Consider the following 18,053-nt stretch of genomic DNA (forward strand, 5'->3'; position numbering starts at 1 on the left):
AGGAAAGCCCTATAAATATGATTACCTGGCAAAAGATTTTGAGAATATAGAAACTATAAGTGAGATTGAAATGAAAGCAAGCTTTGAGATACCTCAGTTACTGAATGATGAGAAAACAGTGGTGTGGCCAGCTGAAAGTAATCCCCTTTTGATGAAACAATACTCTCTGCTTGCAGAAAGGTGCAAGGCTCAGAGCAGACCCTACTAGCTTAGCAGAAAGAGTCCAAAGATGAGTTTTTAGAGTTTAAAATGTAACACAGTATGGCAATGTAATGATTCTTATAGGCTGTATATAAATGCTATAAGATTTGTATTTTGTATTAGATTGGTTAGTGAGAATGGGAATATTCAACACGGAAGAAAATTTATTGTATTTAATGACAACCTCCCTCTCTTATCTTCTTATCCTCTCTCTCTCTTTCTCTTTACCACTCTCTTTACTTCTCGGGCCTGCTCTGAGCTGTGGCTGGCAGCTCCCAGCAGGGCCCTGCACCCAGGCCCTTTGCAATAAACCCCAAATCCCAGCCGGGCCCTGCACCCAGGCCCTTTGCAATAAACCCCAAGTTCCAAGCCCTGCCTTCAGATATCTCTCATCTCCATCTGTCCTGCCTGTCCTACCCCCATCACTCCTACACTGGTGCAGCCTGCTCCAACACTCTTTCTTCTCCCTTCCCCAGTTCCCAAGGCAGAGAATGAAGTCCCATCCCCGGCCTCCTCCCACCACAGCAGCAACCAGCCGGCCTCGCTGACGGAGGAGAAGCGGACGCCGCAGGGCAGCCAGAACTCGCTCAACACGGTCAGCTCGGGCAGCGGCAGCACCAGCGGCATCGGCAGTGGTGGCGGCGGTGGCAGCGGCGTGGTCAGCGCCGTGGTGCAGCCCTACGACGTGGAGATCCGCCGTGGTGAGAACGAGGGCTTCGGTTTCGTCATCGTCTCCTCCGTCAGCAGGCCCGAGGCGGGGACGACGTTCGGTGAGTCCCGTGGGTTTTTGGTTGCACCTCCAGTGAGAGGCAAAGCTTGCAGCCTGAGGAGGTGGGTGGGGATCTGTTTGGTTAAAAGTCATGATTGTGCCCCGATTTATGTAGTTATAGCAAAATCAGAGGTAAAGACTCCGTAGGTGTTGCCTCCTGGGTGTTGTTCGGCACTGAATTGAGAAAAGTGAAATGACATCCCAACTTGAAGAGCTAAAATATGTCACTGATGCAATTCCTGATGCTCACTTTCTAGGAGAGCCTCTCTGGGGTTTGCTCTCCCAGTGATGCTGTTTGCCAGTGCAGAAATGTAGCAGGTGGAATGAAATATGTCTCGTGATGGTGGAATCAAGCCAGTTGATTTAAAAGCAGTAATGCTTAAACTGATTAACTTCTCTTTGGCAATCAGGGTTATTCTGATCATCATTATGTTGTGAGCATGCTGGTAGCTGGAAAGTTTTAATTAATACTGCTTCCTGGTGAGACATAAAATGGGGAATACTGTTAAAAGAACAGGATGTTTCTTTTACCTATTTGACCTCTTCCCAAATGCATTTCTTCAGAGTAGGAAGAAATTAAGTTTAAGCTATGTCACACGTAATATCCTGACCTAATAAAGGTGACCATGGTTTCTGTCTCAAGTCAGTCTTTCTGCTAGGCAGATATCCATTTCCAACAGCTGCTGCAGAGGAGATATACATGAGCTGGTTTTGCAAATATGCCCAGAACAGCCTATTCTCAAGCAGAAGTGTCATTGCAAGGAGGAAACCAGTCAGAGATGCTATTTTCTTCCCTTTCCATCTCCTCCAAAAGGAGGCCAGAGGCGGCATCCACTTGTACTTTGTAAAGGAAGGTGTTCCCTTAGTCTGTGGCACATGATAAGGGTGGAGGGAAAGGAAGGACAGAGCACTGTCCATCTTCACAGTGCCTCCCACAGCAGTGCTGTGGTTTGCAGAGAAAATGCATTGCAGGCTCCCTGTGCAGCCTGAGTGCTCCTGGGGCATGCAGGTGCAAGAAGTGGCCTTTCCCTCATTCTCCCAGGCTTTATTTCTGATATTTCTTGCCATTACCCATCAGTGACACCCTTAGTAACACATCAGGGGAGCACCACCACCTTTGCTGGTATTGATGTAGAACGGGCCATTCCTAGCTCTGTTCTGGGAAGTCTAGCAGCAGAGATTTCAAGGGGGAATTCTGTAGTACAAAACTAGTGCACTGAGTTCTGTCAGTTCTCAGATTCTAGGCTCTCTCACACTGTCCTTGCTGCTGGAAACTGCTCTTCCAAGATAGGTGTTTTGGTGCCAGGACACAATGGTGTAATGTAAAAAAGATCAAACTGAACACAGTCTAGAACAGAGAGCGTGCTTTTATCTTCTGAACAGATTTGCAAACTTGTCTAAATAACTTTTACTGTATTAAGATTATGCTGTAATTCTTCTCTGCAGAGAAACCTTGACCTGAGGTTGTTAAAAGTTGTGTTTGCTTTAGCCCAAAATTCTTGCTAACTGGAAGTTTTCTGTGCAGGGGCTCCCAAGGAGATCTGTTGATCTGTGACTGTTTTTCCTTTAATTTTTTCAAGTATATTCAGTTTTTTCCTAACACTCCGCATGAGATGTGTTCCCTCTGCTGTCTGGTGCTTGCTCTGGACCTGCTTTGTAGTTTTTTTCTTTCATGGGTAGTATTTAGAGATGGGCCAAACTGGTTCTAAAACCCACCTTGGTCACTTTGGTGTGGGCTCTTTCATCTGTATTTAGTGGATTGGATAGAGTAGAAACTCGCATCCTCAAAACAGGAAAAACTGCAAACTGGATGGGGCTTTGTATTACTAGAAATAGAAACTTTCTAACATCCTGGTAAAATTGAAGACAAAATCAAAAAAGAAATCTCCCTAATGTTTGTAACTAATATAACTAATATTGACACTTTCTGCCAGTTTTCATTGCATCTTTCCAACCTCACATATCCTTGTCTTAGCCTTTTCTTCTTTATGGTCTTTCTAGTGTTGTCATGTGTGTGTATCTCTAAAACTACTAATCAAATGAAGACTACAGCAGAGATGGGAAAGTGCATCTTGAGGGTGAATGTATTGTGGATGCAAAGTGTGAGATGACCAGTGCTGTGTGCCCCAAGGCCTCTTGCCCACACAAAGGAGCTGTAAAAAACCTCACTGGATTTATCTGAGTGATGTTGTATATCCCCTGTGTCCCAATTCTGCATGTTATGAACAACCCAGTGTTTTAGAAACAGAACAACTGCATGGAACAGGAGGAGAATTTTATCTCCAGAACACATTCATCCTGAAGTGCTCTTGCTCTGTGTGTCAGACATCTCAATGGTTTTGTGCGTGGTTTTAGAGGTATTTTAATGAGGAGAACCTTATTCCTTTTTTGTTCCTACCTGGTGCCATCTAAGATCATAAAAGAGGAAGGGTTAGTAGAGGCTGAGGTGGGTGCCAGTACCAAACAGGTTACCTTTGTCAGTCTTGGCCCATCTGTAGTGGTCCTGTGCCTTCCCTGGTAGTACCTTTATTCACAATGGAAGAAAAGTGTTTCATGTTGCTTCCCCATGCAGCGCTGGTAGAGTGGGTCCGTGTGGTAGATAGGGAGCCACACTCCCTCCTAGGCCTAGAATGATTTTATCTTTCTAAATTGAGAAAGAACAAAACATTGGCAGAAGCTTGAACAGCAGTTGGCTTAGAGAAGGACTGGAGAGGCTGACACTGATGTAATCTTGGAGGAGGAAAGTTGAGTTTTCTACGAACAGTTTCAATTTTTTTCTTCAAAAACAAAATCAGATTTGGGTTATGATGGAGCTGCTAAGTGCAGTTGTAGTCAATAAAAATTGCACCATTTATTAACAGAAATCCACTTGGGGGGAGTTTTGAGGGATTAACAAAACACCTTTTTGTGGAAGAAGTAAAGTGTTCTGCACTCAACTAGTTGATTGCCAATGTTTTGAACACTGGCAGCAAAGCTATCCTATAATAACTTTTGCTTGATGCATTAATTAATTAACCCTTAACCTTCTCTTTCCCTTTTCAACCCTTTTTTTCCTTTTCCCCTTCACCATATTCCCACATACGTAAACAATAAAAAAAAACAAAACCAAACCAAAACAATACAAAAAAAACAACCCCCAAACCGATACAAAAGCGGGAAATGCATGTGTGGCCATGCCTCACAAAATAGGTCGGATAATTGAAGGGAGCCCCGCCGACCGCTGCGGGAAGCTGAAAGTCGGCGACCGGATCTTGGCCGTCAATGGGTGCTCCATCACCAACAAGTCGCACTCAGACATCGTCAACCTCATTAAGGAAGCGGGAAACACCGTCACCCTGCGCATCATTCCAGGAGATGGTAACGTATCTGTTCCCTGCTCTCTTGCCTCGCCCTCTCCTTGGTTCTGTTCCCCGGGATTTTTCTGTCGCTGCAGAGCCGTGGAGGGGTCGGTTTCCGCTCCCGCTGTGGGAGTTAGCGGTGAGGGAGGTTGTGAGACTCCCGTAGATTTATTTTTTGTTTCTTTTTGTAGAGGTGGTTGGTTTTTAACAGGGAGGTGCTAATTCAACATTAAAAAAAAAAAAAAATTCCGTTCCATGCATCTGCCTAAAATGATCTTCCATAAATTTGATGGATCTCTTGATACACTTTGGTTTGATTCTTAGCTTAATAATGCAGCTTTAGAATATTTGGGAATCATTTGTTAGTATGTGTGATTCCTGAAGCTTTGTATAGACACAAGCAGGCTGTAGAGTAAGGAGATCACAGAAAGAGATAAACACTTTGGCATGTTTTAAGCTGTTTCAAAAGCAGATTTGCTTTTATTCTGGGTAAGTTGCTTTGGGAGCAAGCTCAGTACATTTTTAAATGACTACTTAAATGAGGATGGTTCTGAAGTTCCATTTTAAAAGTTACCCTAGACAGAATCTCACTGTTTCAGATGAGAGGGAATGTGCAGATTCCCTTATTAAGTTGACACTTGGTGCTCATTTAAGGTCACTGAAGTAGTTAATAAAAATAAGGATCTGTGTTATGTGTCAGTTCCATTAAATTAATCCCTGGCTTGATCCCCAAATAGGAACTGATCAGAAACCTGTTAAAGTATCTGCAGCAGAACTAAAATTGCTGTGGTTCTAAATTCTGAGTATTTTCTTTCTTTATTGTGCTTCTCTGCCATGAATGGGTTCAAAGTGAGAGGTCTTTGGGCAGAAACCTTTCCGCATTGCTCCCCACAGACCAGGATGAGAAATGATCTGGTTATAAATTATTTCTGTTTAGGATGATCTGTTTTGCACAAAAGCTTTATTTTCCTACTGTCTAGTGAGTACCAGGTCAAATGCTATATAACCCTCTGCTGCTTGGAGTAAATAGGGTGTTCATGAATAATAAAATGGCTGTGAATCCCGCTAACATCTGAGCTGGCCTGTGCATGCCTGTTTTGGAAGATAAACTGAGAGAGAAATTGTTCATTACCTGTACTTTAGTCTCTGATAAAAAGGAAGGTGAATCTTTAAGTAAATAAAGTGATTATTTTCTAAAAAAGCAAAACCATCTGAGAACTAAGCAACTTCTAAATTATTTAAGAATTTTTTAAGAATATAACCTCCTAACATAAATGCTGAGCAAGTCTTGCTCATGCAATGATGTGTCCCAAATATCATGTAAATTGCTTAGGTTAGGGAAACATGTGCCTCTGATTAACATCACATATTCCTAGAGGAGATGGAAAGCTGTTCTTTGGGGAAAGGACCAACTCTGCTTTCATAGCAATTCAGGCTTTGAGTCTTTTTATTTACTGTCACTTTGAAATTCCAAGTCAGAGTGCCAACTTTGCATAGTATTACCTGCATTTATTTTCCAGAAGACAGTAAGACCCAACACTCTCAAATCTCTGAGGGGTTTGCTCTAAAGCCCCATGAGATACAAGAAATCTGTCTCAATGTTGTTTTCTTTTTGATGTCTTTGTATGCTTTTCTTGATTTGTTGTTTTCTTTTGTTTCTTTTTGAGTGCTTTTTTTGGCAAATATAAATGGTCTGTGTGCTTCAAGGAGAGGGGAGCATAAATCAGAAGCCAGTTGTCAGATAAACATGAAACTGAGGTGCATCACAAGACTCACAATAAACTCACACTGCTAATCTCTTCTAACATTATTAAAAACACCAAGGGTTTTTGTTTTGTAATAAGTCTCGCACAAGTTAATTGGCACAGATGACTGCAGGATTGTGTTTGCAAGGAAAGGATGATGCTTTACCACACTTCCAGCAGATTCAAGGATACAGAATGCTGGAACAGGACAAGCTTAGATTAGGCATGTAATTGGTGACAGAGAGTTTTAGGGCAGAGCAGGACAAGGAATCAATGAAATATGTAGGGTTTAGAACACGTAATTATAATTGTACTAAAGATAATTTTTGCTGTATTCAGTTCCAGTTTTGCATGGTGGCTGGCATGTGTCCTGAAGCAGTGTCTAAAACACTGGCAAAATTATGCACAACTCCTGACTCATGGGAGAGGGTGGGCTAAAGATAGATGCAGTACAGTGGTGTGAAGATACATCTGTACCAGAGATGTGTTGTTGCTCTGCTTGGTATTATTAGTGTGACCTACTAAAGGGTAGGAATCTTGCATTCTCTTTGAAGCCCATCTTCATCTGATCTCCAAATATTTGTGGAAGATTTCAGAGGCTTTTGTTCTGGATGAGTACAGAACACTTAACCATGTTTTGGGGCTTTCTTGTGTAGGAGACAGATTTTGACATCAAGGCATCTTTACAAAATAAACAGAATTATTTCTTAGACCCCAGCTGTGTAGCTGCACGTAGGGACATCCTCTGACACAAGCCAGCTGTCAGTGGCACATCATCTCAAGGGTGTGGTTTGGTCATGCCTACACTGAGAGGTGCAGGCAGACCCAGGAGCCTCTCTTGCTCTCTGAGCTGCTGGACACAAGCCAGCTCTGGTCTGGAAGATGTTTCAGCTCCATATGCTGAGGGTTTGGGCATGTTAACTTGGGCACAGCACTGCAGGCAAAGGAGCTGTGCTCTTGTTGCACCCATCTGTTTAAGTGGTTCTTGTTTTCCTCTGACCCTTTCCCTGAATTTCCCTTTACATGCAAATAGCTACAGAAAGGAAAAATCTTCCCCTTATCTAGACTTCTCCAGAATTAATATCAATCCATGAAGGAAATGAAGTTAAACTCCCAGGATCCACCACATCTTAATTCAGGCAAAAAACCTCCCATTGATGCAATTTTGTATTACAGCTGGACTCTGTTTAATAATGCCAGATTTCTCCATAGCCAGTAAAATGAATTAGTGGATGCCTGTAGCTCAAGAGGCAAACAAGGGCAGGGTAGAAGGCCTTGTAATTTTATCTTGGAGACCCAGATGTTTCCATCCAGTTTTTGTCACTGTTGTCTTAGTGGGTGTGTATTCAGTTTAGATTTTGGTCCTGAAAGGTGGATCATGGTCAGTGTTTTGTAGGTATTTGCAATCTATGGGTCTCTCCTGGGTACAGTGGGTGTAGGCAAAAAAGGGGGTCTCCTGCATGCAGAGCTGTTCTGCAAAGGAGCAGCTGCCTGTCAGTGCAGTGGCTTTAGATACTACAAAATTAATCCACCCAACCTGCAGTATTTAGAGACTTAATTTGTTGGAATTCATGTCCGTAGATAACAGACAAAACTTTGTTCAATCCTTCTATAAGTGAGTCTTTATGAATGCGTCTAATGGTCTGGGGGGGGGTTCCAATCCAGATGGGCTAATTTAATTTTTTTTTCATTTTCCAGTTGAGTGTACAGTTTCATATACATACTTATTAATTTGGGGAATTAAGAAATTTGATCCCATCTCCAGTTCTATAAAAACAATGTAATGTTGCTTTTCTGTGAAATGCTTTTGCAAAACTCTTTTTTTCTTTCAGTGAATAGCCTGTGGTCTTCCCTCATAATAAAAACAAAATCTATTTTGCAGAATCCTCCAATGCTACTTTATTGACCAATGCAGAAAAAATTGCTACCATCACAACCACACATACTCCTCAGCAAATACCACAGGAGACCAGGTCAGATTGTTTTCCTTGAGGAGGGCATCTCGACATGCCCTCTCTTCAGTTACTTCTTCATCACTTCCAGGTCCCATGAGCTGTATTTTTCCTCTCTCCCTCTCATTCATTGCAGCAGGAGCAACACCAAACCAAAGCAGGAATCCCAGTTTGATTTCAAACCACCCCAAGCAGCACAGGTAAGGAGTACCTCTCCAATTGTTTTGCTTACCACAGACTTGTTTCCAATCTGCCTGAGGGCTGTGTTTAAATAGTCCCCTTGAAAATTCCTACTGGGAAGCTGCTCTCCCTCGGTCTCCCGAAAAGAAAGAGGAATTTGCTGATTAGTTTCTTAATATGTGTTGCTGTTGTTTCAGCTGAGAAACATTTCCAACACATTCTCATCGAGACTTTGAGGGAGTAAAAATAAAGAAAAAAAAAGAGCTGACATTTTTAGGGCAGTAATAATTTTTGTGTTTGTTTATTGAATTGTCTGTTGTGAGGGGCCTCTCCAGAAAGTATTGTTGTGTGCAAATGATAAATTCAGAGAATAAAAAAGAGGAAAACTTAATAAGGGGCGATAGCTGGAGTGTTCCAGTTTGCACAGACGGCATCTTATTAGAAAGATTATCTGTCTCACTGTTAACTTTCCTTGCCACTGGCCATCCCAGAAGTAACATCTTCCATTAGGGACTTCAAAACATCCCTATAATAGCATTTGAGAAAAACAATGCAAAGACTTCTGAGCTTCTTGCAAAGAATAAATGATGTGGTATCAACATAAAAAGCCAGCACCATGGCACAGGCTCACCTCAGGTGCCATCAGACACTGCAATAAAGCTGGCATTGGAAGGAAGGTTGTCCTTGCCTTTCCTGGTTGGTAGAACCTTTAACCGCCTTCCTAAACTGTCCCCTCCTGCCCTGGGCACAGGAGGTGCTGTGTAACAGGGATGCCCAAAAATGCACCACAGGACATGGCCAAGCCCACTCATTCCAGCAGCACTTCACCAACCACCAGAACTCCAAATTGCAGAGTGGGGTCTGAGGAAGCAGCAAATCCTGGTCTGCGTGTGAAAATTCAACTGATTTTCCATTTTTAATTATTACCAACAAAGCATTGCTTGAATAATTCCAACATGAGAGTGGAGCAGTACTTGACTTTCTGTTCAATTGTGTGTTTGCTGTCTTCTCTCCAGCAGGACCAAGACTTCTACACTGTTGAGCTAGAAAGAGGAGCCAAAGGGTTTGGCTTCAGCCTGCGAGGTGGCCGGGAGTACAACATGGACCTGTACGTGCTGCGGCTCGCTGAGGACGGGCCTGCTGAGAGATGTGGCAAGATGAGGGTAGGCACAAACTGGCCTTGAAACCACTTTGCTTTGGGATAAGCTGACTTCTCTGCCTCTCCCTTCTGCTGTTCTAGCTAAAAGGGAAATTAAATGTGAACTGAAAGTGGTTTCTATTTACTGCTGCTGATGGCATCTGTCACTCTTGGTGCACTGTCTAGTGCAGTGTGTGTTCAGTGGAAGATTTCACCCTCTTCTTCCAACACTGCTTTCCAAACTCTAGTACATGATCTGTTGTTTAATGCCCAAGGGCACATGTAGCAGTGAAAATGGAACAGCCACAGTCTTTGCCTGCTAGTGGGCAGAGAGGGGACAGAACATGTCTATGGCCCAGGGGTTACAAAATTAAAATGTAAGTTCTGATTAACATTAATTGTTAACTTCACATATCAGCTAAATTACAAACATTATATAACAAGGACATATGTTTTAAAATGCCTACTGAAGAAATAATTTGACAGGCTTTATGTAGTCTTTGGACCTTTGCTGGAGAATGCATTATAACTTTCCCACATACATCATTGTCTCCAGATATGGCATGTGAAGGGCATTTTCAAAATTCTTGTGCTAAGAGTAGATCTATGGGTCCAAAATTTTTGCTGATGAAAATATGATGCAAAATCAGTGCTGCCCTGTGGAATTCAATGCTTTGACAAGCTCTTCCATGCCCTGTTTTCTTCTCCTGATAAATTATTTTATTTGCAGAATCAGCTTTGCTGATTCATAGTAGGTATCTATGTCCAACTTATATCAAATTATATCAAACTATATCCAAGTTAGAAACAGACCTGAAAAAGCTCTTTGAATATCCCAGCTGGAGCAGACTGTGAAACAAACAACCACTTTGACTGAAGACTTTATAAATAATCAAAATTAAATAAAATAGCACCAGTAATCAAAATTAAATAGCACCAGTTTTAACACTACTATTGAGCAATACAGTAATAGCAAAGTGATTTTTCAGAACAGCAGTGAAATATTTTGATACCTTAAGCTTTCTCCATCATCTTCATGTCTCCCAGACTCCTACACAGTGGGCACTCACTGGAAGGAGTTGGGCACGTTTAGCTTCACCTGATGCATAGTTGTTCCAGCTTTGCCATGGCCACTGTCTTGTGGTATGCTGCTAGGGACCCTTGTGGGCACTTGTTTCTAATCATAATCTCTTTATTGCATTGGCAGATTGGTGATGAAATCTTAGAGATCAATGGAGAAACTACCAAGAACATGAAGCACGCTCGGGCCATCGAACTGATTAAAAATGGTGGCCGCAAGGTCCGCCTGTTTCTGAAACGTGGAGATGGCTCTGTCCCAGAATATGGTGGGTCAAACTATGAAAACATTCCTTTCTTCCCTGGCATCACTCCATGAATATTTGTCTCAAGATCTGAAGCGGGAATTCTTTTTTATTTTCCTTTCTCACCAGTGTCTTACCAACCTTTGCAACTTATAATTGCCTCGCTTGTGCTGAATTTTCTACACATTTCATCCTTTGCTTGCTTCCATGGACTTGGGGCGCAGTGTAAGGCAAGATCATCATAGCAGTATTTTTTGGTGATCAGAGAGGAAAGCAAAACAAAACAAAACAAACCTTATTGTCTTGTCCAGCCAAAACAGGAATGTTATTGAACTGTGCCAAACTGTTTCTCAGCGGCTGAATTGTTGTTTCACATAGGTCTCCTAATCAATGCAAAAACTGGGATCCCAAGTTGCTATTCTGAAGCAGTGATTTATCTTTTTTGGTTAGGTTTTTCTCTTAGTTCCTGTCTGTATCCATAGACATGAATGCTGAGATGGCTTATGAGATTTTTGCCTTTCCTTAATATTTATGTAAATATTTATAAAGTTATTTGAGAAAAAGAAGGGAAAAAAAAGCTTTACTGCAAAAATATATTGATTTGGCCTCCTGAGCCCTTTTCTCCCCCCTTAAACAGTCTGCTGGTTTCAACTAGTTCATTTGTAAGGTCTGAAAAGGTGAGGAGGTTATGAAAAGGTGCTCTCGTGTCTGTCTTGGGGGAAACAGTCAGTCCTGGTTTCTTACTAAGAATTGCATTAGATTTCCTTTTCTTCCCCTGGAGGTTGGATTGCTGGGTGGCTTAACTTAGCACACTATTTAATATTATAATTATGTCTTATTTATTTGAGATAATTGTCAAATATTGTGCCCTCGATGGAGGGCTACTCCCAACCAAAGGTCTTTGAGGTTTCTATAGAAACTGATGATTGAAGGGATGTCCTTTATACTTCCCTCCCCGTATTTGGGTTATTTCTGTGTCAGTGAGTTCTGTGTTTATCATTCTCTCCATGCCCTAACACCAGAAACAAAACCCTTCTGCACAATTTATGAACTAGACTTTATTTTCATTTACTGTACTATGTTTGAGAGTTTCTGCTCAGTCTGCTCATTATTTAACTTAAAATGACCAATTCAGAGTATAACCAACAAACAATTGAAGTGTTTAACGATATGGAAGGGAAGCTGTGGGTTTACACTTCTGTAATATAAATAGCACACCAGAAGGTTCAATGATGGCACTGAAATTCTGTAATGTTCTTTCTACTTTTGTCTTTTCCTATACTCTTTGGATGTACAGTACTGTATCATATGCTAGACTGCATAAATACCCTGTAAATTAAGTGCTTCACTTCTCAAAGCATATGTCTGTTGCACTGAGGATGGAAATCCATCACCAATTTTCTTTTGGCTGATGCTAACCACTAAACGTTCGTTCTCCAAGCAAGGATTTAATATACAGGGGTTGCACTACTGTAAAGAATATCCTTGTAACATTTGGGACTCCTTTCTCTCTTCGTTCTGTTCGCTGCAGTCGCAAATGGTTCCTCTAATAATGTTAAGTTCCAATATTTTTCTGACTTGATTGGAACGTGCTTCTCTATGAGGCTGTATATTTTTGTAATGAGTTTTGTACTTATTTTTAATGTTGTGGTCTCTGGTGGACTTTATTTTTCGTTGTTGTTTGATTGTTACTGTTTTTTCTATGACATTCTGTGTCGCTGTTCCAGCTGTCTTTTAGAATGGATGCTCTCGTTGTCTGGGTTATTGAATCACCTCTTAGATGTCTCTTTATGTCACAATAACAACTGCTGTCTTTGCAGCCTTATATTTGGGTGAAGCCTAGACAATCTGACTGGAAAAATAAACTTTCTTTATTCTAAGATAAAATATGAAGATTTTTCTTTCTTTCATCTTTATTATAGGGAATCTAAATTTTCTACTTTTCTCTTTCTCTTTCTCTTACCTTTCTTGGTGCTGGGCTCTTCCTTCCTCAGCGATGATACCTCCTAATATCGCTGCATGTATGAGAAATGACAAGCTCGGGGAGTCTTGCTTCTACCTTATGGGCCATAATCAAACTACGGTTTGTAGCTAAAATCAATATTAGGTGTTTTTGTGCTGTGGCCTAATTCCCTCACATTGCTTTTCTGCTTCGCTATATTCTATATGTACAGCAATTCATCCCGAACACCCTGCGTCCCCCAAATTGTAAGTACACACACCACAGGACATGTTTGAACCTCGCTTGTACCTTGTGTGAGAGGCAGGTTGCCACAAGCCACGTGCTTACAGCCACAAGAAAGCAGCATGGTCCCATCCCCAGCTGTGGCCTCATACAGCAAAACTGCCCACGTGTGAGTTGCAACATGGGTTTCACCTGGAATTCACAAAAATCACAGCCCATGCACACACCAGCCCTCCCAAGCTCAGGACTGGAGGTGCCATCAAATGGGAGACACTTGGCATGGTGGCAGGAGGAATGTAGAGTGTTTAGCTTGGTGGGAGGGAAGGCAAAAAGGAGTAAAAGAAGGGGAAAAGAAAAAAATATGTCCTCACAAGTGTTTGTGAGGGTTTTCAGTCATTGCCAGCAGGGCACTCCACCTCAGGGTGGGTGTTGGGGTACAAGTGTAAGGAAGTGGCTAATGCCAGCCAAGCTACCACGAAGGAGTTACTTTAAGAAAGAAAACAATAAGCAAATAAAAGCAGCACTTGCATTAAGGCAGCGCAGCTACTTTAATGTTTTTCATGTTTTTAATGAATCATTCATAAACATCCGTTACAAATGATGGGAGTAATTGTAGCTTAGCTGCAGCACAGGGCTGGGGTTTAGTTTGGATGTTCTTTTTCTACTTGTGCTTTGCAGTTTGTCTTGCAGAGGCAGCTGAGCTGTATTTTACCTCAAATAGGACATGAAAAATAATGAACTGGAGATTAGATTTGAATCAAAGTCATCTTACATATTACAATATCTTTCCATTGCTTTGATACGAAAAAATCATAACTACTGTCATCGTTGTTTGAATCATTGTGGCAAAACCAAAATCTACCCTAGGACTTTACATAACATGGTACAACAAAGTGAGATTAAGCTATGCCTTAAATGAAATGGAAATGGCATGATTACAGTCTAATTCTCACACCTTCAAAATGTTATTTTACATGGTGAAAACTTAATAATCAATTCTATTTTCTGTACATTTTCTGCTATTTGAACCGAGGCCTCCCACACCTGGAAGGCAGTTCTTTATAATGTCTTAAAAGACAAAAATTGTTTCCTAAAGGCCCTCTTTATTGGAAGCTATTAAAAAAAAGCAGCCAACAACCTGAACTACAATGGTTTTTTTCCACTGGAAAGAATATAGTATAACTGAAACATTATGAATTGGGCTCGGGGAGAAATGTAAAGTGCCCCATGCCCAGAAGAGCATAAAGATGAGATCAGCTTGGACCAAAACGTGGCTAACGATCAGAGCAGCACCAGTACTAACCTGTAACTCTCGTTGTTCACAGTTAAATTAACAAAAGCCTCGGTTAGCCTTCGCTGACTGCTTTAACAGTTGTTTGTTTTTGTCACTAATGAAGTCTGAAGAGTGCTAAGTGGTGTCACAGCACCACAGAAGGCATCAATACCAAACCCTTTGCTGTTATTTTCTTTCAGACCCCAGCAGTGACAGGAACAGTCCCGCCACAGGTTCACAAAATGTATCGGAAATGAAACCCGCGCCATCCGACCGACGGCAGCACCCATCATCGGAGTCCAGTTATCCACCAGACCTTCACAAATCATCACAACATGGGGACAAGCGGACTTACGTTAGAGACCTAAAAGGCAGCAGAGAGTTTAGCAGACATCCCAATGAACACCACACTTGGAATGGGACTTCTAAAACCAACGACCACGTGCCAGGCAGGAAGACGGAGAGGTCGCCGGAGAGGAGGCACGAAAGGCAGCCAGAGAGGGCGGTGGTGAACGGCCAGAAGAGGAGGTCTCCTGAGAAGCGCAGGGAAGGGACGAGGAGCGCTGACAACACTTTGGAGAGGTGGGAGCGACTTGAGAGGAGGAGAGAGCTCTCTCCTGAGAGGCGCAGGGAGCGGTCGCCCGGCCGGCGGCGGCGGTCGCTGGAGAGACTCACGGAGCCCAGGAGGTCCCCTGAGCGGAGAAGAGAGAACTCCCTCGACCGAAGGGCCAAGTCGTCCGACCGGCGGAGGGAGAGGTCGCCCGAGAGACGGCTCAGGGAGGAACGAGTTGGCCACAGGGAGAGGGAAGAGCCTGGCTGGAAGCACGAGCCCAGCCGCAGGCACCCGCCCGAGCAGCGCAGGCGGCCCTACAAGGAGTGCAGCACCGACCTCAGCATCTGAGGGGCTCCCCGTGGTCCCCGTCGCCTTCCCCACACCAAGGGAGCAGAGGAGAGAGTGGAACCAACCTGGCTTTCGCAGGCGACGAGACGTCCGCCACCTGCTGATCCTACAAACCGTTTATGCAGATGAAATCTTAAAACAAAAAAAAAGCGTTGTGCCTGATGTATAATATTAAAGAAAGTATTTTTCAGTGTATTCTTTTTTTTTTTAATTACTTGCCAAATGTTGGTCCTAAAGGATTATAAAATTTTGTTTCTACATTCTTTGTAGATTTCTTAAAAATAATCCCTTTATTGGGCTACTTTCCCCTCCTCCCCAATATAGTAAGTGGGGGTAGCCAGTAATATAATATAGGCAAAGGATTTTATGACCAAGTTTGAATAATTTGATCCAGACTGTTCTCTAGTGACTCACTGCTACACTGTATGTAGAAAATTTTTTAAGGGTTGGGGGTGGGGAAGGAAGAAAATTGTTCATCTCAGTAGGAATGGAGCGCTCCTGCTGAAGGAATTAAAAAGGAAAGAGACAAATGTTCCTAAAATTACAAGAACTGTTTGAAGAGACTACTGTTTCAATGAAGGATATTTATAATAATAATAAATAATTAAAAAAAAAAAAAAAAGCAACCAAACCCACACAGCACAAGACGATTTACAATAAGTAATTTGTAGTTTGTTCCATGAACAGTTTATACTTTCAGGCCCCCTTGGACAGGATGCGCAGAGGCAGAAGGACTGGTCAGCACCATGCCTGTGTCACACGCTAACGTGGACTGTTGAGCTCTCATTAGCCTCAGCAACATGTAACGATGATCTGTCATTAAGGCAGCAGCCCTGCTCATCTCCCAGCTGTATATGGACAGCAACCCCAGCATGCATGGCATTGTGTATCTGCTTGGAAGCAAGGGGAGGGATTGGGATTCTGGGACAAGGCGCAATGCGGTGGGAGCACAGTCCCCCTGCTCGGAGTGGGTGTATTCCTTCTGCTGAGGCCAAACCAGTGGCTTTCATTTTGCCAAATTCCAAAAGCTCTCAATTCTTCTTGCTCTGTAGTGAAAGGGTTGGTTTTTCTTTGATTTGCTGGTTCATCCTTACTGAGACAAAAGGAGTGCACTTGCTGGGGAGGGAAAACAAAAAAAAAAAAAAAAAAGAAATGAAAAAGTATGAAAAAGTATCAAAAGAAAATCACAGGCTAAAAGAGGCAATCAGTGGGACAACCTGGTTGTGGAAGCCTATCCATACCTGATTATATGCTGTAAATTTGAGTCTAAGAACAGCAGCAAAAGAGAAACCTGCAAGTTTCTGAGTTGTATTTTTAAATTTGCAAGCTGTGTGGTAAGTCTGCTGTAGCATTGGTCTAAGATTTAATGGATTACTGCCTAGCTGAGCCAAAATGTTTGCCGTTACTGTTGGACCACTAAAGTAAACTGCTGCTTTTTCCAGTGCATTGGTGTGTACATGTATACTGACTCACATCCTCCATATGAACACAAAACCATTGCAAGTCTATCACTGTTGTTGCCATGGTACTGTAAAAACAAAACCAAGAAAGAAGATGGCCAATCATTGTGTGTACAGTTGAAATTGTAATTAATAGAGCCTGTTGGAAAAAAACCACAAAACTGTTGCCTTTTTCTTGTATAAAAGAGGATTTATGACAAAATTTAGGTGTGAGGAATGTGATTAAGTGTTTATATTTCTAAAAATGGAAAAAATTTGATTCAGGGGATATATTTTAATGTAAACTGAATCAGGTATGTAAAGCTGTTTTAAAATGGGAGACTGTATCAGTAATTCTAAAGCTTTTGTTGGTTTGAAAATATCATTTCTTTCTTCATGGTGGGCCTGCTTATGTATTATTAAGCACTTGTATGCAGTCTATATTCTCCAATCATCATTTCTTGCAACATGCTATAGGCAAAATGCTCTTTTCTGTGTTGATGAAAAGCAGTATGTGGGCCAATCTTTTTTATAAAACACTATGCATATATAAATACTACATTGTTCATAGCTTTATTTGACTTAATTGGGTTTATACATAACACTAGGATGAGTAGATGTGGACTTACCCAGTAAGAGCTTCTTTCCTTGGAACAGACACTATGTATATGATGTAGCAACAAAGAAGGAGAAAGTCTGTGAATGCTATTTTTATTATCAAATAAAGTTTTCCATACAAAGCATGCATGCGAGTGTAGTGATAAGATAAAGGAAGAACCACACCTTAATGTTACTTATTCATCCCTGCCTAAATTAATAAAACCATAGGTTATGGTCACAAGGGCCATCAATTAAATATGAATTAATCATCCATTAAATATATATTATCATTTGACAAGCCTTAAAGTAAAGTTTCCCAGTCTTCCAGGATAAAATTTCTTCCCCTAAAATAGTCAGAAACTGAAGGTTTAGGTGAAGCAGGGTCTGTAATTGTGTCTGAGGTTTGTATCATTGATTCTTCATAACACATAAGCACGTGTGACCAGAAAATAATCAAGGCAGCAACTGGAGGTTGTTGGTGCCATATATATATATATATATATATCACATATATATATATATAGATATAACACATATATATATCTGTGTGTGTGTATGATGTAAGTGTATACACACACACACACACACACATATATATAATGTATCACCAAGGCTGTAGGTCGCCCATCTCTTAGTTCTTAAAATGCAGAAAGACTTTAAGACTTTTAAGGTTTTAAGGTTGAAAAATGTTTCATTTGCATAGATTTTTAAAAGAACTTTTAAATCTTGCATAGTTTAACAGGCTCCACTCATCTATTTACCTGAAACTTCAAGCAACCTGCTGGGAGTCCTGGCAGCTAGAGAGAGTAAATGGTTGAAGGATTTGTATTTCCAATCACAGGGATTTGTCTGGTACAGCCTGAGTCCTTGAGGGTATGGATATTTTAAATTTTAATCTCTTATGATGATCAATGCCTTTTTACTCTGAAATCATTTTGTAGTGATATGCATTGGCTATGCATTTTTACCTTCTGCTGTTGCTACTATTTTTCTTCTCCTTGTTCATGTTA

The 18,053-nt window shown here is 41.6% G+C and overlaps 1 protein-coding gene across 22 annotated transcripts in view; it reads left to right on the forward strand.

Moving 5' to 3' along the window:
* The window catches only part of MAGI1 (membrane associated guanylate kinase, WW and PDZ domain containing 1), a 331,966-nt gene extending 314,780 nt beyond the window's left edge, over window positions 1–17,186 (forward strand). For 7 of the 22 annotated variants that reach the window (XM_054281276.1, XM_054281285.1, XM_054281287.1 and 4 more), the window contains 7 exons: window positions 678–971; window positions 4,124–4,327; window positions 7,936–8,026; window positions 8,142–8,205; window positions 9,202–9,348; window positions 10,531–10,669; window positions 14,304–17,186. In XM_054281276.1, coding sequence (XP_054137251.1) covers window positions 678–971; window positions 4,124–4,327; window positions 7,936–8,026; window positions 8,142–8,205; window positions 9,202–9,348; window positions 10,531–10,669; window positions 14,304–15,004 — 1,640 coding nt within the window. In that variant the 3' untranslated portion in view covers window positions 15,005–17,186. Of the gene's footprint in view, window positions 1–677; window positions 972–4,123; window positions 4,328–7,935; window positions 8,027–8,141; window positions 8,206–9,201; window positions 9,349–10,530; window positions 10,670–12,639; window positions 12,729–14,303 lie in introns of all 22 variants that reach the window. The other 15 variants (XM_054281282.1, XM_054281286.1, XM_054281293.1 and 12 more) reach the window with 7 other exon arrangements.
* Window positions 17,187–18,053: the final 867 nt, after the last annotated feature.

Source organism: Melozone crissalis, unplaced genomic scaffold, assembly GCF_028551555.1.
Source record: "Melozone crissalis strain CALT ecotype California unplaced genomic scaffold, PUWL_Pcris_2 ptg000029l_1, whole genome shotgun sequence".
Classification (NCBI taxonomy): Eukaryota; Metazoa; Chordata; class Aves; order Passeriformes; family Passerellidae; genus Melozone; species Melozone crissalis.